General features: G+C 39.0%; 1 protein-coding gene across 6 annotated transcripts in view; it reads right to left on the bottom strand.

Moving 5' to 3' along the window:
* The window catches only part of PCDH15 (protocadherin related 15), an 836,749-nt gene that overhangs the window by 250,837 nt on the left and 558,257 nt on the right, over positions 1-27,655 (bottom strand). For all 6 annotated transcript variants that reach the window (XM_042907891.1, XM_042907887.1, XM_042907888.1 and 3 more), the window contains 2 exons: positions 14,580-14,659; positions 4,403-4,496 (listed from right to left, as the gene is read on the bottom strand). In XM_042907891.1, the coding sequence (XP_042763825.1) occupies positions 4,403-4,496; positions 14,580-14,659 (174 nt within the window). The remainder of the gene's footprint in view (positions 1-4,402; positions 4,497-14,579; positions 14,660-27,655) is intronic.

Below are 27,655 nucleotides of genomic sequence, written 5' to 3'. Positions count from 1 at the left end.
TGCTGAACTCATGGGATCTGGTCAGAAATATCCACACCCACAGAACAACTTTGGGTTTTGAGTAAGAATCAGCCTATTGGAAATGGACAACTGATATATTTGTTTTAAAGAAACAACAACAAAAGAGGAAATCCTGCCCACAATTTGCATGTTTACATCTTTCACTGTGATTTGCATATGTATGTATTTTGCTGTGTTTTTGGTTTAAGGACATCTGTAATCCACAAGCCCTACTCCCTAGCTAGCTGTCTTTCAGCCCAGTATGGATAATAAGATAAGAAGCAGTATGCTAGGTGTGGTCCCTGGAAAAGCTCCAGCTCCATGAGAAAAGAGGGCATCTTTACCCTCTGCTCCTTGCAATGGAGAGTAGGTGCCCGGAGTTCCATCAGCCACCATAAGACCATTAGATACCAGGAATGAAGATGCAAGCAAACACTATTAAGTGCAGAGCAGAAATGAGGCAGAGGGCACCCTGATGCCACTGTGGAGCCCCCGCGCCAACCATTTCCTGCCCACCTCAACGCTTCTTTATATTTGAGACAAACCCTGATTTGTTTAAGCCCCTGCTGTTTGGGCTTCCCCGTACTTACAAGCCTATTCCTACAGGCTATTGCTACCACTGACCGTTGAAGGAGTTCAGAAGACATCACCCCAAAATATGCCACTCCGGTGTATTGACTTTTGAGATAAAGGTACTTGAAGAACAACAAATACAGGAAAAACGCTCAGTCCTTCTTTCTTTTTCTTAAAAGCAGGATATTAAATTGCTACGTGAAAGATGTATTCCCTGTTTGAGAAGGAAGGTAACATTTTTATGCCCAACAAGAGCAAGAAATTGAGATGGAGAGAATTCTATGTAGGCTGACCTTGTTAAAATAATTCATAGCTCCCTTCAGCCTCTCCACGTAGTTTAGTTGCTTTTCTGCACCTGCCTCTGATCCTTTAACCCACTATTATAGCAAGTAGATTTCACTAATTCTTTGGTTCTTCGTTTCCTTATGGGGGTTGCCATGTCATGTAAAACTTAAATAAATGTGCTTTTTCCTGTTAGTCTGACTTTGTCAGTTTAATTTTCAGACCCAGCCAGGGACCATAAAAGAGTCAAGGAAAAATTCTCCTCTCTGTTGATCAAATTGTATCCATAAGCATAATAAAGTTGCCCATATTTTCCAATAAAATTTTCCCAAAAAATGTATTTTTAGCTCAGATTGTTTGGATTTAGTTTACTTTATAAGTAAAATAAATGTGAAATAAATAAATGTGAAATGTGAAATGTGAAATTTAGTTTATAAGTAAAATAAATGTGAAATAAATAAATAAATGTGAAAAAGAAGCTTCTGAAAAGAAACTGAGTGTATATTCCTTCCAAAAAATGCATTTGGGAGCTATCCTATATGTTATTATTATAAATTAGGTAAAACACAACTGCTTAAAAATGTGTACGATATATAAAATTTTCAAAGTCTATTTCACCTAAAATGTGAAAATGTTGGAATAAAATATGGTAGAAGCTTTATTAAGGAATTTTCAACTTCACAGATTTGTAAGTAATTCCAAGTAACTGTAGATAACTACTAAAATCCAGAAAGTATGAGCTTATCTGTAGTCATATAGCTAAAGAAGTCTATTTATAATAATGAGATATGTAACTTACACGTATAGATTTTTTTTAAACTACTCTTGACAAAGTTACATTTAGAAAAGGGGGAAAAAAATACAAGAACATCAAATAAAGTTTCCTCAACTGTGTCTACAACACATCAGCAATGACCACTAGAATATTAGCTCTCTTCTCTCCTAACCACATTTTGAAGGTGGCAGGGAGGTGGTTTTTTTATGATGAGATCAAATTATATCTTCGCAATCTGTTTCACACAAATTGCTGGTAATCATTTTGATTTAAGAAGAGTCCATCCACCCGGGGTCACTGCCCATTAAATATCTTTCTTGAAAACCATAACCATTAAGGTCGAATGGTTAGTTTTACCATAACTCTACAAAGGAGTAAGTTTAAATGTAGAGATAAGAAGAATGCTATCAAAGTGTGAGACAGTTGTGATTATGTAATCACTTTCTCCTTCAGGAACCCACTATATGTACCCACTTGTAAGTCCATCCCTAACATTATATAAATAATGGAATTAACTAAAGCAGTCTTTTTTTTTTTTTTTTAATTCCTTTCTCTACTGGTACTCTCAATACAAACTTTTGAAAATAAAACACCTTCACTTAAAAGGATCATAATTTTAAACCTGAATGAGACCTTATTGATCATAAGAATGAAAATGTGGGGGAGCTGGAAATGCTAAATGACCTGTCCAAGGGGTCTGAAATACACAAGTAACCAGGAAAAAAAAAAAAAAATGCTCTCCGGATGCCTGGGTGGCTCCAGTCGGTTGAGCTTCCAACTTCAGCTCAGAACATGATCTCGTGGTTTGTGTCAGCTGTGCTGACAGCTCAGAGCCTGGAACCTGCTTCTAATTCTGTGTCTCTCTCTCTCTCTCTGCCCCTCGCCCGCTCATGCTCTGTCTCTCTCCCTTTCCTTCAAAAATAAATAAACATTGAAAAAAATTAAAAAAAAAAAAGAAAGAAAAATGCTCTAGAAGAAATTAAACCACTATATTTAACCCATAATTGATACTCTGTTTTTGATGTGGACAAACCCATAATCAGTGGATTGACACTATACCAGATACCTTAATATACTACTTATTTTCTATCTGTTCTCTTGTCTAAGGAATGATTTTTAAAAGGTTCCTAGCTAATATCACTGCCTTTAACATCTGATTTGTAACGTGATGCATCCCAAAGCTGTGTTTTCTTTTTTTCTATTCTAATAGCTGAACTGAGTGCTCCTTGTTTATTTTACTTCAATCTAATGACACCCCTTCCTCCATGCTGAGTAATTCTTCAGGATCCTCCCTCCATTATTTCCTGGCCAAGTTACCAATTAGTCTTCCACCATACAGCAAAGCCTTCACTTGTTTTCTTCTTGAGACTCCCACTGCCTTCTTCATGTAGCTCTAACCCAGGCACACTCTTAATCAAGGACACCTTGATTAATCCTTAATCAAGGATTAAAACTTAATCTCAGTTTTATTTTTCTTCACACAGCTAAGTACTTTGTCCTGGCCACACTATTTACTCAGACTGTCCTGTATACAGCAAAACCTTGGAGTGTGAATAACTTGTTCTGCGGGCGTTCCCCAAGATGGGCAAACATTTCTAACAAATTGTAACTTGATAAATGAGCGACATCTTGTAATACTTGAGTGGTACGTGATGCTGAATGTCACATAATCACAACTGAGCCAATGGTTCTTGAAATTTGCTTTGATAGACGAGTGCTTTGGATTACAAGCATGTTTTCAGAACGAATTATGCACGCAAACCAAGGTTTTACTCTATTTTATTTTCTACACATAACTGTTCTACCTAATGTTTGAGAAATGGCAAATGGCTTATTATTGGCAGATGCATCGATTAATTTTCTGAGCAATCCTCTTCTAATAAGTGTGAGGAGAGCATCATATGCCCCCAATCAACCTACCATACAGATCAATTAATTTCAAGTCAGGTGGAGCTATGCTGCTATTGTAATTGGGTGAGCCTCACCTATGCTCCCAACCTGAATCTGAAATTATTTCCAGAGAACAGTACTGAATTGGCCTATAACGTGTTGAGTTGCCTGTAAGCATCTGACTAAACAGAAAACTACTCCGTGTCATAGAAATGTTGAAAAAAGTCTAATGACCTGTTACCAACAATTGAAATGTTACAGTGTTTAAAAACTAGAACAGTTTTGGTTGTAAGCAAGGTGGTTTAAAGAATACAGTCAAATGATTTTAAAACACTCCAGAAGGACTAAACAAAATTTATCCTGTCTGGAATTATGGGCCATGTAAAGCACTTCCATCACCAAGGGTTAGTCAGGACCCTGAGTGCTGCTTACAAATGACCTGTGGAATCAGTCAACTTGGTTTCCTAAGTGCTTCAAGACATTTATCTGCAGCCCGCCACCCCCACCAAAAACTGACATTAAAGGGAACAGGTTGCGACAGGGTAAAACAGCCAGGACACATTTTGGGGCGCAGGGCAGGTGATGCTGTCCATGGACTGCATTCTAGGCTGTTAGACTTCAATTTCCCCACGAGTTGGGTAAGAATGTCAATCACAAATATCTATTCTGTTCCTAAGAGATTCAGAGTATAGGTTCATCTATGAAAAGAGTGCATTGGAGACAAGGCCACTTCCCCAAGTAATTTAAGGAGCTGCTCCTCGTGAAAGAGATTATTCCTGGACTCAGGATGGTGACACATTGTTTCGGAGTATCAGACTACAAGTCTCTCGGTTTCTCCTGCACTGTGCTTACAACCCATCGGTCCCCAGGCCAAGTACTCACCCCGTCCGGCCTGCCATCGGAAGCAGTGACGATCAGAATGTAGCGATCCGTGCTCTCCCTGTCCAGGGCTTTCCCTAAGGTTAGAATCCCAGTACTAGTGACAGAGAAAACAAACAAACAGATAAGACACACAAAGATCTTATGTCACAGGGAGTCTTCCTCCCATCGGGAACTACTCTTGACAGGTTTTGCCCCTTCAGCAAATGTAGCCTCAATATTTAAGATGCCTGATTCTAGGATTCGTGTTGATGATTAAAAAAAACCCTTTAAGGCTGATGAGCTTGTTAGTGACAATGAAAAACTCCCAAACTGAATGAGATAACTGAGCTGATTCTCCAGCCTCCAAGAGAAAAATAAAACTACTCTTAATTCATTTCGGGAAGAAAGATATCTATCTTGTCTATGATTATTTCAAAGGTAAAAGACTGCATTACTCGTTAGTAGTTTCATAACCCTTTGAATCAAGGAATAGTTTGTTAGAACTAATACATAGCATCATTCCTGTTCATCCTCACGTATGTGCCCATAATGGAAATGCAAATATCTAAATTCTATCTTTGACAAACCCTAGTGATTAACATTTATTTTTTCTTCTTTCCCAGTTTCAAAACAATGGAGGCTCATTGTAGAAAATTAGAAAATATACAGTAAAATGTTAAAACTTTCATGGGTATTAGGATTATTTTTGTAATATTTATTTTTATTCTCCATAGTAATCAGATTTAGATACATTACACTATTTTCCAAAGAGGATTCAGACCGCAATATTTTATATTCTTTTTAAGGAAACATAATTTTATGAGCATTCACTCTCCCATTTTATAATTTATAAAAAAACAGAAGTTGTTGGATATACTAACAACTGTATCATTTTGTTATTCTTTTGAAATTTAGATATTTCTTTATTTTATTTATTATATATAATGGGAGATGAACAGCCTTTGGACAAATTCTCATAATTAGAATATTTTAATACTACTTCTTACCCTTTCACTGTTTAAAATCAATGTGTCCAAATAGTTAATACTTTCTTCTCCAATGTAATTTGTCTTATAACAGTTTGGTTACTTCTAATCCTCTCTAAAACAAATCCCCAAATTTTTATCTCAGATTTTACAATCTGACATCTGATATGTGACATTTTAATAAAGGCCTACCAAGTATCTATTGTGGAGGAGAGGTTACATTTATATAATAAAGCATTAAAATATTTATTCAAGCATAAAAACATAATTTGTTTCTGACTGATAGAAGGCTTTCACATTTTGACACAAGTGCTTTTATTGTTACAGCGGAATTTAAGCAATTCACATCATACATGGTAGTTGGGTAAAAAGAGTTAACACCAATGAATCAAAGTCAGAGTCACGGTTACTCTATTTGCTTTATTTTATTGTTGTTGATCGAATGGACTTTAAAAAGTTCTAGCATATGGTATAACTACAGAAAACGAAGTTTACTAGTGGTACATTTTTATTTAAAAAAAAAATTTTTAACGTTTATTTATTTTTGAGACAGAGAGAGACAGAGCATGAACAGGGGAGGGGCAGAGAGAGAGGGAGACACAGAATCTGAAACAGGCTCCAGGCTCTGAGCTGTCAGCACAGAGCCCGATGCGGGGCTTGAACTCATGGACCGCGAGATCGTGACCTGAGCCGAAGTCGGCAGCTTAACCGACTGAGCCACCCAGGCGCCCCATTAGTGGTACATTTTTAAATGTTTTGTCAAAAGAACTGACAACCCAGAGTTGTTCATAACAATGGCTTTTGGATTAACTTCCCACACCTCCGATGGTTTAGATAATCTCATTCTAAAATGACTTCAAGACAAAAGTAAGACATTATTGCTTCTGAGACTTACTCACAAGCAACTTAAACAGAAAATCTGAAAGCCCTAGCCATAGGACAATGAAAGAAAAAAGAAAACTGAGTTATTGCTTTCCGTTTTTCCCCTTGGTTTCAGGTTCTAATATCTATGTTCTTCCTTGTACATTAAATTAGAAAATCTCTAGAAATTTATATAGTATTCCCATTTACAGCCATATTATAATTAAACAGCTAATTTTTAATGGTCTGGTAATTGTTACAAAGATAGCTCTTTGCTCAATACAATGTGTGCCTTGTGCCCAGTGCAGTAGGCAGTTGGGCAGGATATTTGGGAGACGGAGAAGGAGAGAAAGGATAAGTAGTATCTTTTGGTATTTATAGCTGAAGGACTAGCTGATGGGTACACATAAGCATGCTTTCCTGAAATTCCTGAAACAATTGGCAAGGGTGAGTGTTCCTACCAGCTGGCTGGAACTATAGTTCAGGATACACTGGGCTGCATCTAGGAATGCAGTAAATCTTGTACGTTCACATATTAAAAGTACGTAAGAACCGTTTATGTTAAAACAATAATAGTGCTACATAAATTTTGCATGACTGAAAATGTATCGCACAGGGGTGACATCAGTGGTCTTGAAGATGGAAGCCAGCATCCCCAGTGCTACCCTTATCCACCAAGAATTGTGTTTGTAGGTCTGGGGGATGCCTGAAGGAATGATGCATGGTTCTTGCCTTTATTTCATCTAACCCAGAACTTACTAGAGGCAGAAAAGCAGTGGGTTTTTCTAGAAAACCCTGTAAGGCGGGGAGCACCCTGCAGTCACCTGAGGCAAAAGATTACAGCTGAGGTGTACAATAGAGTGCTGGAGGCCTGGAAGAAAAGGTGGGCAGAGAGTTTCTTGGGAAACCAGGACATTGGGAAGCACCCACATATACTGGGGAGTGGGGTAGCACTGAGAGTCCAGAGATAAACCCATGCATCTGCAGCCAGTTGGTTTTCAACAAGCATGAAGATTATTCAACAGGGAAAGATTCGTCTCTTAAACAAATGGTGCCGGGGCAAGTGGAGATCGACACGTGAAAGAATGACCTTGGACTGTCTTATTACACCATAGATGGAAGTTAACTCAAAACGAATGAACAATCTCATCTAAGTACTGAAACCATGAAACTCTTAGACAAAAACTTGGAGATAAATCTTCATGATCTTGGATTTGACAATAGGTTCTTAAATATGACACTAAAAGCCTGAGCAGCAAAAGAAAAAAAAAATAGGTATATTGGACTTCACCAAAATTAAGAATTTTTGGCATCAAAGGACATCACCAACAGAGTGGAAGAAATATACAAAATGGGAGAAAATATTTGCAAATCCTATATCTGATAAGAGTCTGGCTCAGCAAATGGATAAAGGATTCTTAAAACTCAACAACAAAAATACAAACAACTCAATTAAAAATTAGGCAAAGAGGGGCGCCTGGGTGACTCCGTCGACAGATCGGAGCCTGGAAGCTGCTTCGGATTCTGTGCCTCCCTCTCTCTGTGCCCCTCCCCCACTCACACTCTGTCTCCGTCTCAAAAATAAATAAACATTAAAAAAAATTAGGCAAAGGACTTGAACAGACATTTCTCCAACAAAGATACACAAGTGAGCAAAAAGCACATGGAAGGATACACAACATCATGAATCAGCAGGGAACTAAACCAAAACTGCAATGAACTCCCATTTCACACTCACTAGGATGCATACCATTAACAAAACAAATGGGAAAATAACATGTTGAGAAAGATAGAAAGGAATCAGTCGGAATGCTAGCACATTGCTGGTGGGAATGTAAAATGGTCCAGTCACTGTGGGAAACAGTCTGGCAGTTCCTCAAAAAGTAAACATAAAATTATAGTATGACCCTGCAATTGCAATTCCAGGAATATACTCAGGAGAATTGAAAACAGATTCTTAAATACATGTACATATGTGCTCATAGTGGCAGTATTCACAACAGCCAAGACTTAGAAAAACTGTCCAAATGGCCATCCAATTATGAATGGATGAAAAGAGGGCACACGCACTCCATGAGATACTACACAGGTATAGAAAGGAATGAAGTCCTGACCCATGCTTCAACGTGGCTGAACTGCAAAACCTTAGGCTAAGCGAAAAAAGCCAGACACAACATTCACATGTATTATTCCATTTATAGGAAATATGGACAATAGATAAATCCGTAGAGACAGAACATAAATTGCTGGTTGCCAGGGGTAAACGGAGGGACGGATAGGGGGCAGCCGCTTACATAATGGGTCGGGTTTCCTTTTGGAGTAATAAAGATATTCCAGAACAAGATACAAGGGGGGTCGGCAGCCGCGTACTTATTTTGGAGTAATAAAGATATTCCAGAACAAGATACAAGGGGTAGTTGTGCAATGTGGTAAGTCTGCTAAATGCCTCTGAATCGTTCACTTTGACATGGTTCGTATTATGCCATGTGAATTTCACTTCAACTGTATTAATTATATCGCACAGAATCCCCTCAGCAAACGTGAAGGCTATGTTTCTGAAATGAGTCGTGCTGGACAAAATCAAGCTCTGTAAGACATGAGTTGGTCTGCCTAACCATAATGATGGAGTTCCAAAGTTGTTTACACAATGCAAATAAAATGTCGTGGAGGGTATCTTCTTCCAAACAAACCAGTCTGCATTGAGAACCTGCATCTCCAAGTTACCATTTCTCCAACTGCCCTGTTGATGAGGAAACACTGTAGAGTAGCTGCGTCATGGGCTGAGAAAAATGATCTCACAGATTCCATGTTCCTACTGTACGCTTCCTTTAAGCGTTTTCAATACATTCTACTGGCTGTGATTTAATATTGTTTACACTCACAAGTATCTGTGTCATTCAGAGATTTATCATGTTGCCTGCGGGCATCATGTTTCAGGCTTCACGATGACATCTAGAGAGGACAGAGTGTACCTGAAATAATGACATCGAGAGAGGACAGAGTGTACCTGAAATGACATGCAGAGAGGACAGAGTGTACCTGAAATAACATGGAGAGAGGATAGAGTGTACCCGCAAGTGTGTGGTTGCTGCACGTTGGACGTGGTGTTCGTGTTAAATAGTGATTAGTGGTTAACAAAGGCAGACTGACAGGAGGAGGCAGGTGTGGGCTGCGGTTGAGGGAAGCAGACTGTGGCAGGGGCAAAGGCGGGGTGAAAGGCGTGAGAAGCAGTTCATCTGAATACGTATTTTGAAAGTAGGGTTGACAGAAAAGCAAATGCATATCACTTTGTTATATGTTATTTAATCTTCAGGGAAATCATAAAGTTCACACTGATGTGAAAAGTATAATCAAGCCTTAAACTTGGTATCAAAATGAATGTAGTCATGTAGAAAATGAGCACAATGGCAGTGAAGGTAAAAGAATTTTCAAATAAAATTCTAACCACGGGCAGATATAACTCTTTGAGGGTCTTCTGTTTAGCTTTTTAACTTTTGCATTAAACTCATATGCTCTTTACAATTCTGTCTATAGGAATTCCTCACCGTCCTGCAATAATAACTTAGATATTTGGCCATCGTACTATAAAGGAAGTTTTTAAATATATTTTGTTTAAATGTTTACTTCTCTGTCAATGTTTGGTGAATAAATATTTGCTGTATCATGTGCAACTAGTGACAAGACACCATGAGAAGTTGTTAAAATAATTCAGTACGTTACAGAACCACACAGATCTGGTCATTTAATGCATGGCATGGAATGATTTTCATGAAAGATGGCTGTGATTTTGAAGAACAAGTTATTTCCTTTAAAGAGTGTGTTCCTTTCATGGCTAAATGACTAATCCAATACATTAATATGTATATAACAGTGCAACATTCTGTAGATCTATATTAGCATTGAAGTGATTATTTATCACTACTGATGTTTTTAAAGATTTACAAAAACCTTTGGCATATTTTTATTTCAATAGAAAAAAGTAAGTTAATGGGATTGTAATAATGATTATTGCTAAAATTTGTATCATAGCACAAAATAATATAATATTTAAAGTAAACATGAATATATACTTTTTTTTTTTGTTTGAAGAAGGAAAATGTAACTGGAAACATTAACTGTATAACTTATAGTGTCTCCTAAGGTAGACCATTATTTCTTTCCTATTAGTTTTTTTTTTAGGTTTATTTTACTTATTTTGAGAGAAAGAGGGAGGGGAGGAGGAGAGAGAGAGGGAGAGAAGGAGAAAGAATCTCAAGCAGGTTCTGCACCAGTAGCGGGGCTCGAACTCAAGAGCTGTGAGATTATGAGCTGAGCTGAAACCAAGAGTCAGATGCTTAACCGACTGAGCTACCCAGGTGCCCCTATTTTCTATTACTTGCTAAAAGAGTACCTGAAGTATTTGAATCCTTAAAACTTACACAGAACCAGTGGCACTCATTTTCACAATTAGCCCAGAAATTTCAGAGAGGGAAGGGATTAAAATTTCAATTTTCCCACATTTCAAATGGGGAATATATTGGTAACGAATATATTCAATTAATATATTCATTGAATATTGAAATATATTGGTAATGGTCGAGGGCAGCCTGCAAATATAATGACAGCAACAGCTCTGAGGTGGCTGAAATAAAATGACCCTAGGTAGAAAGCAACAAACCCAGCGTCGTGGACTCTGAATCAAGAATGATCATCAAAGGAGACCGTGCCGTCATCACAGGGATGTTCTGGACACAGGCTGTCCCAGAAGCATCTTGCATTTAAGAAGATGGCTGTCTGAGTTGAGGTGGGGGCCAAGTATCAAGAACTGTGGTCAATTTAGACAAGGAGGAGGCTGCCCTGACATCTTTCACACCTTGAAGAACCTCTGTGACCTAGTTAGGTCACACAAAAGCTGAGATGAGAGAAGAAGCAGAGAAACCCTTGCTATGGGAGCAGCTTGGGTGGAGAATTGCTTTGGTAAAGTTGGTGGCTCATCAGATGTCACAGCTAGCAGCTGGAAATCCTTCAGCCTCAAGGGAGAAGCAGGTAAACACAGGGATGGAAATCCTTAACAGACAGTAAGGCCTGGGCTTCCTGCTCATGAGGGCAGGTGAAAGGTTCATTCTTGTCTTTTTTAAAAACAGCATTAAAGGGGCGCCTGGGTGGCTCAGTCGGTTAAGCGTTGGACTTCAGCTCAGGTCACGATCTCGCGGTCCGTGAGTTCGAGCCCCGCGTCGGGCTCTGGGCTGATGGCTCAGAGCCTGGAGCCTGCTTCCGATTCTGTGTCTCCCTCTCTCTCTGCCCCTCCCCCGTTCATGCTCTGTCTCTCTCTGTCTCAAAAATAAATAAACGTTAAAAAAAAAAAAACAGCATTAGGAACGTGTAATTCACAGGTAATCAAATTCACCCATTCACAGGGTACAATTCCATGAATTTTTGTTTTATTCATATGTAATTCACATGTGATCAAATTCGTACCATTTCATGGTACAATTCCATGAATTTTAGTTATTTGCAGAGCCGTCTGACCATCAGGACAATCAACTTTAGAATGCGTTCTTCACTGTTAGCATGGTCCACTGTCAGTGACTCCCTATTCTCTCCCACCCCCAGCCCTAGGCAACCACTAGTGTCCTGTTTTTGTCCCTAGAGATTGGCCTATTCTGGACATTTCGTAAAAGTGGAATTATACTATGTGTGGTCCTTTGTGAACAACTTTTTCCACTCAGTATAATGTTTTCAAGGCTCATCCATGTTGTAGTGGGTGTCAGCACTATGTTCTCCTTTATTGACAAAGGATTCCAGTGTATGGATGTACATTTTGTTCATCCATTCATCCGTACATGGACATTTGAGTTGCTTCCACATTCTGCTCTTGTAAATAATTCTGTTGTGCATATATTTGTGCAACTTTTTATGTGGATGTATGTTTTCATTTCTTGAGCAGATACGGGTAGAATTACTGGGTTATATGGTGACTCTGTGTGTAACATTAGAAGACGACACATTGTGGGGCACCTGGGTGGCTCAGTCGGTTGAGCGTCTGACTTCGGCTCGGGTCATGATCTCAAGGTCCGTGAGTTCAAGCCCCGCGTCGGGCCCTGTGCTGACAGCTTGGGGCCTGGAGCCTGTTTCGGATTCTGTGTCTCCCTCTCTCTGACCCTCCCCCGTTCATGCTCTGTCTCTCTCTGTCTCAAAAATCAATAAACATAAAAAAAAAAAAATTTTTAAAAGAAGACGACACATTGTTTTCCAAAGTACACACTTATTTTACTACCCCTCCAGGAATATATGAGGACTCAAATCTCCAAGTCCTCAGCCACCTCCTTTCTTTGTCAGTATAGACACTCAAAGGAGGTGAGAAGCAGTGCCTTGTGATTTTCACCTGCATTTCCCTAATGATAATTGATCGTGACTGAATTTCCATGTGCTTACTGGCCATTCATGTAGCTTCTTTGGAGAAATGTCTATTCAAATTCCTGTCCATTTTTATTTGGGTTATTTCTTTGTTTACTTTTGAGTTGTAATGGTTCTTTATATACTCTCTCTATACGTATGTCCTTTATTATCTGCTTTATTTAAGGGGAATGTGGGTGGCTCAGTGAGTTAAGCATCTGACTTCCGCTCAGGTCGATTTCATGGTTCATGGGTTCAAGCCCCACATCAGGCTCTGTGCTGACAGCTCAGAGCCTTCTTTGGATCCTCTGTCCCCCCTCTCTCTGACCTCCCCTGCTTTCTCTCTCTCTCTTTCTCTCTCTCTCTCTTAAAAATGAATAAAGATTTAAAGAAAATATTTTCTCTCAGGCTGAGTGTGGTCTTCACTTTCTTGATAGTGTCCTCTAAATTATGTATTTTCCAAATTTTGTTGAAGTCCAACTTATTCATCTTGACATTTAATCACTTGTATGTTAGTGTCATATCTAAAAAAAACATTGCCTACAGATTTACTGTATTTTCTTCTAACAGTTATACAAATTTTTTTATCTCTAATATTCAGGTCTATGATCCAGTTGAGCTAATCTTTGCAAATGGCATGAAGATAAAGATAAAACTTCATTCTTTTGTATGTTGCCCCAAACTTGATTTATTGAAAAGATTATTCTTTCCTGATGGGATTGTTTTGGACTTTTTTTTTGGGTGGAGGGAACCGATTGGCCATAAATGTTAGGGGTTAATTCTACACTTGATCTTAGCCAAAAGGCCGAGAAGCGATGTTAGGGGTTAATTCTAGACCCTTACCTTTATTCTAGTGATCTGTACCTGTATTTTAATACAAGTACCACACAGTCTTGATTACAGTGAAAAATGTCCCTTGAAAAAGTTTTATTCATTTCAGGATGATTGTAAACTTTAGCTACTTGAGATCTGTACATACCTATTGGATAAAATTCAAAATAGTTAAGTCTTTCCATTTTTTAAATGGAAGTTTACTCATGTGTGAAATCTAAAAGTCTGAGCAATACTGTTTCTAACTGTGTACTAACTCACAGTTGGAACATCCTAGTCGACTTGACATTGTAGGTGCTTTTCCCAAGACCAGTGACCACACATGGCTCCCTTGAGTTGGCCTTATGTACCACATGTTTGTGAGACTGAAGCAATGCCTGGGTCATTTGTCAAAATGTTCACTTTATAACCATGGGCCAACTTTAGGCTTCCATACTTTTAGGGAGTAAAGCAACTCAGGGCCGCACAGAAAGAACCAGAGAGGTAGCGAACATGACTCTTTAATGACCAGCCATGTGGGACAGAAGCAAGCCTACTGTGATCTTGCAGAAGGAAGCCAGTGATCTCTCAAGGGTTCAGTGTTCCTCCTGACTTTCTCCTGCTGATGACTAACATGTCTCTGCTGTGCTCAGAGAGCTGGGTACAGCCACACTGATAAGACCCCAGGAGGCATGGCAGGGACACTCAATATTTTGTGTGAGCTGTTTAAGACTATATGTACTTTACTCAAAAACTGAAGGATGGATTTTGGTGGTACTTTAACTTGGAATTTATGCTTTGTCTTACACAATTCTCTTTGAATGAACAATTTAGCGCCACGTTACTCTTTGTAGAAATGCCCTTGTTATTATGAGTAACTGACAACTTTAAAGGGATCTAATTAATCCCAGCCTACAAATAAAATGTTTCCACCTCAGTGGATTTTACCTAGTAAAAATGTTTAAAATAAATAGTCTCCTGGGTAATATTTCTGAATTCAGAATTATCCCCCACCCCCAGACCTCATTAACATTCATGGGGAACAAAAAGTAAAATAAAACTACAAACAGCTGAAAGTCTCTGATTAGAAGTCTGTTCCCTTGGTACCAATACATTGTTTAATGCTTTTTTTTTTAAAATAAATTTTGAAATCATTTTTAACTTACGTTTCTGAAAGATTAAAAACTCGCTGGGGATCTCCATTCTCAATGGCATATGTTATTGGGTCTCCCTCTCGATCAGTTGCCTTCAGAGAGAAAACACGACTAAATTATCAAGTGATTGATGCCCTCCTAGTCAGTACAGTATAATATAGAAGCTTGAAACCAACATTACAGGATATCCATGAGACTCTTAAAGAATAAACAATGAGCTGATGGCAGGAGGTAAAATACAGAATTTCATATCTGACCTCAGCATCCTGTCATTTTATCTCATGTGAAAGTAGTGAGTAAGAATAGTATTTTCTTCACACATACGTAATCCTACCTGGCGTGGAAATATAGTAATGACTTTCCTAAGGTTTGTGTATTTAATTTTACCCGAGAGTATCGCTACACTCTGCATAAATGTTTGCAGTGCAGAGAAATTCCTTTTTCTGCTGAGAATATATTGAGTCAGGAAGCTTTGTGGTTAAGAATCTCGAACTTGAAGCCAAAAGCCAGAATTCAAAACTGGCTCCACTGACTAAATATGTGATTATTTTTCAATTTCTTCATTTGTAAATGAGAACTAGAACAATACAAACGTTAATCACTATTGGGAGGTTTAACTGAAATGATTTATGTCTGGGCACACAGACTAACATCTGGTGCGTTGAAAGTTTCCAAAAACTGTTACTCTTTTTTTTTTTTTTTTTTCTTTTTCCCCACCTTCACTCAATTCAGAGAAGACAAAACCTATAGCTTTGGACTTTGAGTATATATCCCTAACCCCAGCCTTTCCTCAGCATTTCAGGCATATCCCCTGCCCACCTGAACACCCAGTTGGATGAGTGACAATCATCCCCAATTTAAAATGTTCAAAACCCCAAATCCTGCTCTCTCTCTCTCCCTCCTCTGCCCTCAAGAAAACAACAGCCTACTGTTCTCAGTCTTAGTTATCTCAGTGATCGTGGCGACTGCAACCCCCACCCCCCTTCTTGCTCAGGTCTCATATCTTGACTTTCATTGCTCATTCCTACTCTCCAGTGCACCCCATCAGCAAATCCCACTGGGTCCATCCCCAAACTGTCTGCAGTGTAAATCTGTATCTGATCCCCTTCCCCACTACTGTCTTCTTCATGGATCCCAGTAATGACCATCTTCCTGGTGGCCCTGATGTTTCCCTTGTACACTCCCTGCAGTCAAATTTTAATTAAGCAAAGTGATCACTTTTTTCAGACCTACGTTTTATTTCTTTTGATTAACACTATTACATTATTACAGATACACAATAAAACACAATGGAATAAAATAGTAAGATACAATGAAATAATAAACTACCTAGGGTAATATCTTTGAAACATTCCATATATGTCTAAATCTAAACTTTTAATTTAAAATCTAAAATTAATTATAATAGAAATCTGAGAGTAGAGAGCAAGAAAAAAAATATCGTTTTTAAACAGGCTCAATGGAATTGATCGCAGATGCTTGATATTTTCATCATTTCTTGTTCTTTGCCAGGCGAGTATTAGCCAAAAAAGATAAAACAGAACTACAAATAATGACACAGTCAACTTTTGAAGAAACACAGAATTATGCTATATTGGTGAGACAGGGAGACCAAAGGAGTCCATAAAAATCTGCTTTTTACTCATTTTCCAGCTTCCTTTCTGACTAAGACCGACCCTCACCTTATTCACGTCTTGTACTATATCCTTGCAAGGCACAAGGAGTTAATGATTTCTTTGGAGTCTTCCAGTATAACAGAAACATCTAAGGAGTGACTGGACAAGAATGGATGATTGAGGCCATGCTAGGGAAATTTCAGAACCCCCATGTTAGACACCTCAACGCCAAGACTCTTGGCTTCAGGGAATAAGTCAGCTATGGAGGACACCTGGACATTTTTTCTTGGTCTGACTGGTTAGGGGAAGTGTACATCAGACCACGACCCTCAGTAAAAACCCCAGATTCTAAACAAAGAGGAGACTCTCTCTCCTTTCCTTTCCGAGTCTCCCCGACATTCTATCCGTACCTGGTCTCTCTGGACCTTCAATAAAGTGTGCCCTCACCTCCTGCTGGCTCATGTTTCACTTCTGTCCTATGCACGTCAGGGACCCTCCTGGCTGGCTGGTCCTGTGAGACCCACTCAGTGTCCTCAGACCTGGGCTGCCTACATCATTAAGAGACTGCATTTTACCACTAAAAAGTGCACACTGAACTTTTTCTGTTGTTTTTCTCTTTCAATCATTTAAAAAAAAATTTAATGTTCATTCATTTTGAGAAACAGAGAGAGACAGAGTGCAATTAGGGGAGGGGCACAGAGAGAGGGAGACACAGAAGCAGGTCCCAGGCTCTGAGCTGTCAGTACAGAGCCCTACGTAGGGCTCGAACCCGTGAACTGGGAGATCATGACCTGAGTCAAAGTCAGACTCTCAACTGACTGAGCCACCCAGGCGCTCCTCAATCAGTCATTTTTACCTGTCATATAGTTATAGATATAATCAATTTCTTTTTATTTGTTCATTGGCATGTGGTTGTTGTTTTCTGAGAGACAATTTATTGTTTGTATTTTCAATGAGCCAGAAGTAATGGATTCTGAAACAAGATAGATTTGTGTGGATACAGTTAAGTTCAGATTAATGTTAGCCTTTCTTCTAATGTATCGGGTCTACCCTAACACTTAACATTATTGCTGTGGGATGAGAGCATGGTGAATGTTGCATCATTGTATGTATGTAAGTCATTATATTGTTATGTTACTAAAATAATAACAAAGAGAAATTCCTAAAGAGCTTCCCATTTTTTCATCCACATTAATTACTTTCAATTCCCGAGGTACCTTGAAATATTTCTTCCAGTTTTGTTTGGCCCTTTAAATGCCTCAGACTTTAAGAAATGTGAGAGCTGGTACTTTGCCTATGTCACACTTTTTAAAAAGATTTGTTTGTTGGTTGGTTTATTTTTAAGTAAGTTCCATGCCTTGCATGGAGCGCAACCCAAGGCCTGAACTCAGATCAAGACCTGAGCTGAGATCAAGACCTGAGCTGAGATAAAGAGTCGGATGCCCAACCGACTGAACTACCCAGGCACCTCACCTACTTCATTCTTTTTTTCTACTTAATTTTTTTTAAGTTTCTTTATTTATTTTGAGAGAGGGAGAGAGCACGAGCAGGGGAGGGGCACAGAGAGGGAGAGAGAGAATCCCTCGCAGGCTCCATGGATGCAGGACTTGATCTCACAAACCATGAGACCATTCATGACCTGAGCTGAAACCAAGAGTCAGAAGCTTAACTGGCTGAGCCACCCAGGTGCCCCCAACTACCTCATTCTTATATGAGGTTGTGCCCACACTAGAAAGCTTGAAGACCCAGGATTTGGAAGGAAATCCTTATCTGATTGTTTTGTTTCTTTTATTCTTATAGCCAATCCTCTGTGGTTGTTTTAGGACCCGTGGCCAGTGGTGTAGTAATTAGGGAGGATTTATAATTTCTCAGTCAAGGAAGGAAGGGGGAAGGGTGTTATCTGGACGAGAGCTCTGAAATCTAACCACTATAAGTGTCGGCACTTGTGTAAATACTCTGTGTCTCCTTCTGTCAGTATTTAGGGAAAGACATGCTTTAAAGGAAGAAATAAGACATAAAAGGTAAACATGGAAAAGTCAGAAAAAGCAATGATCTTTGTAATAAGATTTGACCATATGCATATTTATGACCTAAAATACCTTTCTGAAAACATTTTATACATAGTCCTTTTTTTTTTTCTATATGTGAGTCTAGCCAGCTGTCTCTGAATGATGGGCAGAAATTCAAATATGGTTTTGAACAGCGAATCCTTAAGTTAACATTGATTGACTCCTTACTTTGTGCTGGGAACGCTCTTTGCATGCATCATCTCATTTAAACCTCACAGTAACCATGTAGGTGAAAGAGAAAGACCAAGGGCTTTGTTACCACTCCAGTTAGAGTTCCCTATAACTTACTTCATTGGAAGATACATCTGTTTTTTTTTTTTTTTTTTTAACATGGAAATTAATAGTTACCATTTCATCTGAAAAATAGAGAGGGCATGGGCGCCTGGGTGGCTCAGTCGGGTAAACCTCTGACTCTTGATTTTGGCTCAGGTCATGATCTCATGGTTCATGGGATCGAGCCCCACACCTGGCTGTGCACTGACAGTGTGGAGCCTGCTTGGGATTCCCTCCCTCCCTCTCTCTCCCTCTCTTCCCCTTTCCTGCTCTCTCTTTCTCTCAAAATAAATAAATACACTTACACTTAATTTTTTTTTAAGGGAGAGGTTAGTGTCACTTAAGACACTAGACATATAGAACAGAAGGGAATTTCTCATCCTTTGTACACATACATTTTCTATGCCTTTATTTTCGATGAGCCGAGTCCAATGTAAGCCTCTCACGCAAGGTCTGGGGGGGAGCGGTCATCTCCCTGGGGGGTTATCCCAGCATGAACTGGGAAGGTTCCAGAACCACCCCCTCATTCACAGCCCTGGAGCCACCTCCGCTCAGACAGGACGCCCGACTATAAGAGGAAGCTAACAAGAATAACGCATACAGTATTCACTCATTGATGCACCAAATATTCATTAACCGTCTGTGCTGTGTGAATAAGCACTGAGGCTCCAATGAGACAAAATTCCGGGAGCCACACAGACAAGGATTCTTCCTTCGTGCCACTTGTACTGTAAGGGGGGGGGCGCCAGAGACCAAGCAGAATAATTAATGAAAATATACAGCTTTCAGATCTGTGTAAGTGCAGCTGTAATATAAAATATTTGGGGAAGGGCATACAGGGAGGGGAGGAGGCAGGCTTGCCATCATGTACGGGTCATCAGGAAAATGTGAAAAGTTGGCAGACGCTTGTGAAAGGGGAGACAGCAAGTCATGTGGGGAAGGGAATTCTGGCAGAGGGCACGGCCAAGGAAAAGGCAGTGACATGGGGACATGCCTCATGAATTTAAGGAATGGTAAGCAAATGGAAAACCAGCTCATGTTTTGTGTGGCCTCACGTAAACAACCCGAGGTTAAATATCCTTGGTTACATGATTGAGCGATGCTCACTTTGGATAGCTAGCACATCATGGAATTCAGTCACTGGTTTTCTGATAGATGTTTGACAACATGGTGAACTACGGCAAAGCTAATTTTCCTTTAATTTGTGCTTGCAGGACAAAGAATATCTTTAAAGACCAAGGCCACTGCTGTTTCTAACTGCTCACCCAGACAGCTCACTGCATGTAATTCAGCTCCCACATTTTTCAGAAGCACCAACAGGGGCACAAAAGTATTTGTCTCAATAAGCGCTGTGCTTAGGCATTGGAAAAAAAGGAATTTTGAAAAAGAAAACAAATCTTCTCTAAACTAATATTCGTTCATGTTAAAGAGGAATACAGCCATCAAGTACCATCTGGTAGAGTGCACTTTATGTGCACAGAATGATTCTGCACATTTCACAGGACATTAAGACAAACCACCTGCCCTGAGGGATTCTAAGATAGATAAAAATCAACGGATTTAGATGATCTTTTCTTTTCTCACTTAGGCAAACGAGTTCTGATTTATGTTATTAAACTGAGAGCGAGAACTGAGGTTTTCAATTCAGGGCAGCGGCGTTTCCAAAAATGTGTATGTGTGCCCTCCTGGCTTTAAACTGCTGGCCCTTTCACAAAATGTTAATGTTTAGGAATCTATTTCGATGAACAATGAAGACTTTTTAATGTCAAGAAGTCTTGTTTTGTCATTTGTGATCCTCGTAAAACCTCCTTTTTGAAAGAAGTTCATTTGTGTAAAAAAAAGCCAATTGATTTTATTTTCTAGAAAAATGTAAGTAGTAGGAAAATGCAAACATGATGTATCTGAAAGTCGGATGTGCAGCTAACGTAGAATGTCTCTGTGATACCTGAGCACGCCTTAAGACCTGCAATTCTGTCCAGCTATTAAAGTATATTTCCCTACTTTACTCACTTTCCTACATGCCTGAGACTCTCTCCTCAGGTCTCCAGCCATCCTACCGCATCTTTATTCTCAGCTGGTGGCCCTGATCACTGTCTCAATGGGACCATTGAAGGAACCATCTACAATTTCCCAGATTTCTTAGACATACCTTGCCATACCCATCCACTCTTGTCTTTCTTCCTACTAGTGATAATGTGCCATCTGGACCCCTATTTAGGGAAAAATTTGGGGACAGAGTTTTGCATTCTACTTTTTCTCAATTGTTGTCTTTTCATTCATTCCTGAGACCATCTCCATCATGTTTCCAACCCTCCAGCAACCTCTGCACTGAAACTGCTCTTTTCAACACCTCCAGTAAATTCCACAATAGTAAAACCACTCATTGGTTCACAGTCTTTGTTTCTGTTCTTTGTTTTGTTTGCTTGTTTTTAACTGGACTTCTGAGCAGCGTTAGACAGAACTGATCTCTCCCTTGTCCTTGATATGCTTTTTTCCCCCAAAGTCAGCTTCAGGACATGTGCTCCTCTGGGTCCCCATTCCTGGTACTTGTCACCACCTCAGCATTTCCAAATCAGTCTTTGGATGTCTTCCGCGTTGACTCCCTTAATAACCTATCCAACCTCCAAGTTCTAAGTAGTACTTAAATGCTCAAGACCCCAAACGTATACTTCTAATCCAGGCTTCTTCCCTAAACCCATACCCAACTGCCGACTCAATAGCTTTAATTAGATGTCAAAAGACATTTCACATTTAATATGTCCAATATGGAATTGTTCCTCTTTTCACTCTGGCTAATGAAAATCTGCTCTTGCCTGTTGCTCGGGCTGTATCTTAGTAGTCATTCTTCTCTCCCACACCTAATCACTAACAAATCTTCTGATGTTTATACCCACAAAATATAATGAGAAAAAAACACCTATCACCATTTCCAGAAATGTCACAACAGGTCTAGTCTGGACTAGATGGAAATAGCACCCTAACTAATTTGCACAATTTCTCATGCCTCACTGCAGGCCATTTTCATTACAGAATCCATATGATCCTTTTCAATTTTAAGTTTATTCGTGTCAGTGCTCTATTCAAATTCTTCCATTAATACCTGATTTCACTGAGAGCAGCTATCTCCATGCCTCCTCCATCACTGGGTGACTTCCTTTCTATGGGTTTCCTCCTCTCTTGCTTCATTCTGGTCCCATTAGTACCTTTACTATTCCTCAAACACACCAGGTGGGCCTGAACTTCAGGACCTATCCACATGTACCTGAAGCACTCCTCCCCCATCTGTATGGTTCATCTTTTCACCTTCTTCAGTTCTTTGCTAATGTCACCTTAGCAAAATCGTCACTGATCAAATTGTCATCCCCCATATATCCCTCTCCATTTTTCTCCATGTACGTTTCCACATAGCATTTCTCACCTTCTAACATTCTATATAACCCACTTATATAGTTTGTTAATGTTTCTCTTTCTTACTAGAATGTATGCTTCATGAAGCAGGTCACTTGTCTGCTTTGTTACTATAGTGTTACTATTATTTACAGTTTGGGCTTGCCTTTGCATTTCCTGTGGCTGAGAGGGTAAATTGGAATGGAATGGAATGTGTGTGTGTGTGTGTGTGTGTGTGTGTGTGTGTGTCTGTGTTAGTTTTATTCTACAGCAAGCATTTCATTGGGGCCAATCAACGTTTCAGTTATCTTTATCTATAACCCCAGAAGATTTGCTTATTACATTAATAAATGCTATAAATAAGTAATAATTGAAGATAGGTAGATTATATGAACAAAGTGTAAGAACCCAGGGAGTCCTTTGTCATTTGGAATGGTCCCCAAAAGTTGATTCCACTAGAGCATGGGTTCAATCTAATGACTCAGTTTCTTGTTGCCTGAAACTAAATAGAACATTAACCAAGCTCTCTCTAAAATACTGTTCAGTTTGTCTAAAGTGAACTTAAGCGTAAAATCTTCTCAGGCACATGAAAGGAATATCTTGCTTGCTGATATACAAGTTTGTGTGTAAGAGTATTTGGCTTGAGACATAATTTTCTAAGCAGTAGCATGTTGTGACAGTGAACACTAGCCCTCTCTTACTACTGCCTCTTGGCGGCTAGTGATAATTTCTAAAGATAGTCTAATTATTGTGGAAAGATATTTAGTTCTGGCCAGTTCTCAACACTCAACACTTGCTAATAAAATGAATAAATACAAATAGGAAACAACAGTTTTAATGCTAAAATAGCTAAACAAAATGACTCTTGTTCAGTTTTAAATAAATTGAAGTATATGTGTGTGTGTGTGTGTGTGTGTGTGTGTGTGTCTGTGTGTGTGTGTGTGTGTCTGTGTGTGTGTGGTGTGTTTCCAGGCCTGTGGAGATCTGAAGACAAAAAAAGCCTACACTTGAACTCTTGCACACTAGTTCAAGGATTTCTCAAGCATTCCCCACAGCCTACATACTGTAGTTCCCAGACTTCAGCACATTAAAACCAGATTTTCAAAATAGTGGAGTTAATACGGCCAGGCCAACTGAATGAAGTATATAGCTCATGCTCTGACGGTACTGAGGGAAAGGGGCAGAAAAATCTACTTTACAAAGAGCATAGGTATCAAGAAGCATAGAGACCCATTAAGCCGCATGTACCACAATAACATCTGTTGATATAAATATAGAATCTAATTTAGAAACTAGTAATCACATTATACTGAGTTCATTAAGCCAAAAATGTATTGGGCAACCATTTTAGAGAACATATTTAATGTTAGGAATAAGGAATTATATGTTACGCATTATAGTCTCTACCTTTGAGAAAATTCTGATCATTTGTGATATTAATACTGAGAAAGAGTTAAATAATGTTCAGTATGCTTTGGTTAAGCCTATACTTATAAAAAATAACCCAGAAGTGTGCTTGGGTGGCTCAGTTGGTTAAGCATCTGACTCTTGATTTGGGCTCAGGCCAAGATCTCATGGTTCGTGAGGCTGTTCCCAAGACAGGTTCTGCGCTGACAGTGTGGAGCCTGCTTGGCATTCTCTCCCTCCCTCTCTCTCTGCCCCTCCCTGCTAGCGCTCTCTCTCTGTCTCTCTTTCTCTCAACAATAAATAAATAAACATTAAAAAAATAACCTAGAGCTAGTAATCATAAGATTGAGGACCTAGTCTCAATTATGTCACTTTTAACTACCTGAACTGGGCTCTGCCTCTGAAGTGACATTTGCAACCACAAAAATGGATAAACAACAGTTGAAATGGGAAGTCTATGTAGTGAATGTAGAATCAGATGAGGAAATAGATGTTTAGAAAACTCTAGAATTCTATTCAGACAGAAAGTATTATCTAAGGAAATTAATTTAATTTGGTAGCTAAAAATCTTGAGTTTTACAGCAAAAAAAAAAAAATAAAATAAGGGTGAAATCTGTCACTTATTAGCTATGTGAATTGCTAAACCTGTTTATGCCTCCAGGACTGCCTGTACGATGCTGAAATAGAATGGCATCCAATTCAGAGTTGGTATGATGATTACACAGTGGTAAAATAGTTTGTATCTATCCAGTGCATAGCATACACTTAATATACACTTACTATTGATGTTAATAGCAAGACTAAAAATGCATCATACAGATTTAGGAAAAAAATCTGTAAAGTGTTTTTATTTTTTTTAATTTTTTTTAGTTTATTTTTTTTTAATGCTTATTTATTTTTGAGACAGAGAGAGACAGAGCATGAAGGGGGGAGGGTCAGAGAGAGGGAGACACAGAATCCGAAGCAGGCTCCAGGCTCTGAGCTGTCAGTACAGAGCCTGACGCGGGGCTCGAACTCATGGACTGTGAGATCATGACCTGAGCCGAAGTTGGCCGCTTAACCGACTGAGCCACCCAGGCGCCCCTGCAAAGTGTTTTTAAAGAGAGTATCCTTCGGTCATCAATAGAACTCACTCCATGGAAGGCTGGACCATGTAGCACACATGATATGTTACCAATATCAGCAAGACATAAAATTTAAACCTAAAACATACAAATTCCTCCTAACCACATATGTATCAGAATGTTTGATCAGAATGCATCAGAAAATGTGACCTTGGTTAATTAATAAATTACTCTTGGAAGGGGAGGGATGGGCTGGGGTCAGGGTGAGCATACAGAAACGATGGGGAAAAAAGTCCTTGATACTTGGAGCTAAAAAGGACAAATTCAGTGATATCCATAATTCACTACAAATAATACCCAATACAAATTATTCTAAGCCAATAAACAGACCTTGCATGTAAAGATTATTAATACTTTTTGCAGATGATACATCCATTCAAAAATTAACAGGAACAGAGCACACAAGGGCAATACTTCAGGAATGGCTGAGTGAGGAGCTCTGTGGATCTCCCACAAAAACAACCATGACTACTAAAAAATATTTAAAAAGTTAAAAGTCTCTGGAAGTTGTACTACGAACACACAGTAATAGGAGAAATGTTTACTAAAAAAAAACTATGAAACCTCAGTTAGAAGAGGAACAGTCTGTGGAATTTGAGCTACAAGTTGTTTTTCCCTCCAAGTCTCAGCCAGCACAGCATGACAGAAGCTCCCCTCTTAGCAGGTGCATGCAGGATCACAGGACTCCTCTCCCACAGCTCCAGTCTCCGCCTATGGTATCTGCCCAGGAGGGACAGGCCAACATCATTCCTTCTGATCCCCTGTCACCCCATGTTTCAGAAACCCAGTGCCTATGGTCTACTGTTTTTACTGTGTCCACAATGGAATAAAATTAGAAACCAATAACATACAGTCTAAAGTTTGACAACCATGCGGAAATTAAACATGTACTCAGAAGATCATAGAAAGGGAATTAGAAAACACTTCAAAATGAATAAATTTTAAAAAAAATTACAAAAATCCACACTAAAACTTATGCAGTAGTATAAGGCAGCTCTTGGAAAAACATTAATCGCTGTAAGCATCTATGTCTAAAAAGGGGTAAGTTCTCAAGACAATAAATTTGCACCTTAGGACAATGGAAAAATATGAGTAAAATAAACCTAAAGTAAGCAGAAGTAAAAAAAAATAAAAATTAAAGTGGAAATTAATAAAATAAAAATAGAAAAGCATTAGAAAAAAAATGAAGTCAAAAGTTGGTATTTTGAAAAGATCAACAAAATCAACAAAATTCTAGTCAGATAAAGAAAAAAAAGAGATTCAAATTACTAAAATCAGAAACAAAAGAGGAAACATCACTACTGGCTTCACAGCAATGAAGCAGATTTTAGAAAAAAATGGGATGAAAAACTGTAACCCAACATGTTAAATAAACTAGATAAAATGAATAAATCCCTAGCAGTACACAAACTACCAAAACTGACTCAAGATGATAAAGAAAAGCTGGATAGACATATAATGAATAAAAAAGATTAAATTAGCAATCTTAAAAACAAAACAACAAAAAAAACCTTCCATAAAAAGAAATGCCCAGGGGCACCTGGGTGGCTCAGTCGGTTGAGTGTCCAATTTTGGCTCAGGTCATGATCTCACGGTTCATGGGTTTGAGCCTCATGTTGCGCTCTGTGCTGACAGCTCAGAGCCTGGAGCCTGCTTCAGATTCTGTGTCTCCCTGTCTCTCTCTGTCCCCCCTCCCCTGCTTGTGCTCTGTCTCTCTCTGTTTCTCAAAAATAAATAAATGTAAAAAAAAAAAAAAAAAAAAAAAGAAAAGAAAGAAAGAAAAAGAAAAGGCCCAAATGGGTTTACTAGTGAATTCTACCAAATATGTAAAGAACTGACAGCACCTTCCCAATCTCTTCTAAAATGTAAAACAAGAGGAAACACTCACTAATTTTAGGAGGCTTGTATTACCCTCTTACCAAAACCAGACAGAGGTAACTCAAGAAAAGAATTCTATAGATCAGTCTATCTTATAAATATGGAAGTAAAAATCCTTAACAAAATACTAGCAACTCAAATTCAGCAATATATAGCAATTATTATACTCAAAGACCAAATGTGATTAGTCACAGGTATGCAAAGTTGCTTTTTAACGGAAGAAAATCAATTAATGTAATAAACAGATACATTTTTTCCAAAAAAAGTATCATCTTAGAAAAATCAGAAAAAGCATTTGACAAAATGCAATACTCTATTGTGATAGAAATGCTTAATAAACAAGGCATTTAAGGGAACTTCCTCACACTGACAAAGGACAATCACACAAAACTCCTAACTAGCACTCTAGTGATGTTGAAAGACTAACGGTTTTCCCCAGGATCAGGAATAAAACAAAGATTTATACTAAAAACTATTACCACATTCTACTGAAAGTTGTAGCCAGGGTAATTAGGCAAGAAAAAAAAAACATACAAGTCATCTTGGAAGGGAGGAAGTACAATCACCTCCATTTGGCAGATGATACCTTTTAAACAGAAAATCCTAGGGCACCTGGGGGGTTCACTCACGAGGTAAGTGTCTGACTCTTGGTTTTGGCTCAGGCCATGATCTCATGTTTTCGTGGGTTCAAGCCCCGCATCAGGCTCTGTGCTGGCAGCACAGAGCCTGCTTGGAATGAATCTCTCTCTCTCTCTCTCTCTCTCCCCCCCTTCCTCTCTCTCTCCCCCCCTTCCCTTCACCCACTCACTCTCTCTCAAAATAAATAAACTTAAAAACATTAAAAAAAGAAAATACTGAAGAATCCACTCAAAAACTATGAGACTAATAACAAACGAGTTCAGAAAGGATGAAGGATATGAGACCAATATAAAAACATCCATAGTATTTCTATATATTGTGACAAACAATCAAAAATGATACGAAGAAAACAATGCCACTTCATAAAATTAAAAAACAAAATCCTTAGGTATAACTTTAATGAGAGCAGCAGAAACACTGCAATTTGAAAATTCCAAAACACTGTTGGAACTGACTGATGTGGGGAGTCAGAAGGAGCCTGGTGGGTGTTGGCGGCTTGTCACAGGGCATCCAAACCCAAGCAGGGTGAAGGAAGGCACTCGCAATGCCTGGAATTAATGGTAGAACCCGGGGCAAATAAGCTGGGCTTCTGTGGGAGGGAGCTGTGGCGTGGTGTGGCTGCAAAGCTCCAACAGGATGATGAGGGCATTGCCTGGGCTGCCGTGGGGGTGTTGTGCTAGGAGGTGATGATGCCG

This window comes from Panthera leo, chromosome D2 (genome assembly GCF_018350215.1).
Source record: "Panthera leo isolate Ple1 chromosome D2, P.leo_Ple1_pat1.1, whole genome shotgun sequence".
Lineage (NCBI taxonomy): Eukaryota > Metazoa > Chordata > Mammalia > Carnivora > Felidae > Panthera > Panthera leo.
The sequence above is the reverse complement of the archived record's forward strand: the minus strand, read 5'-3'. Positions and strand labels throughout refer to the sequence as shown.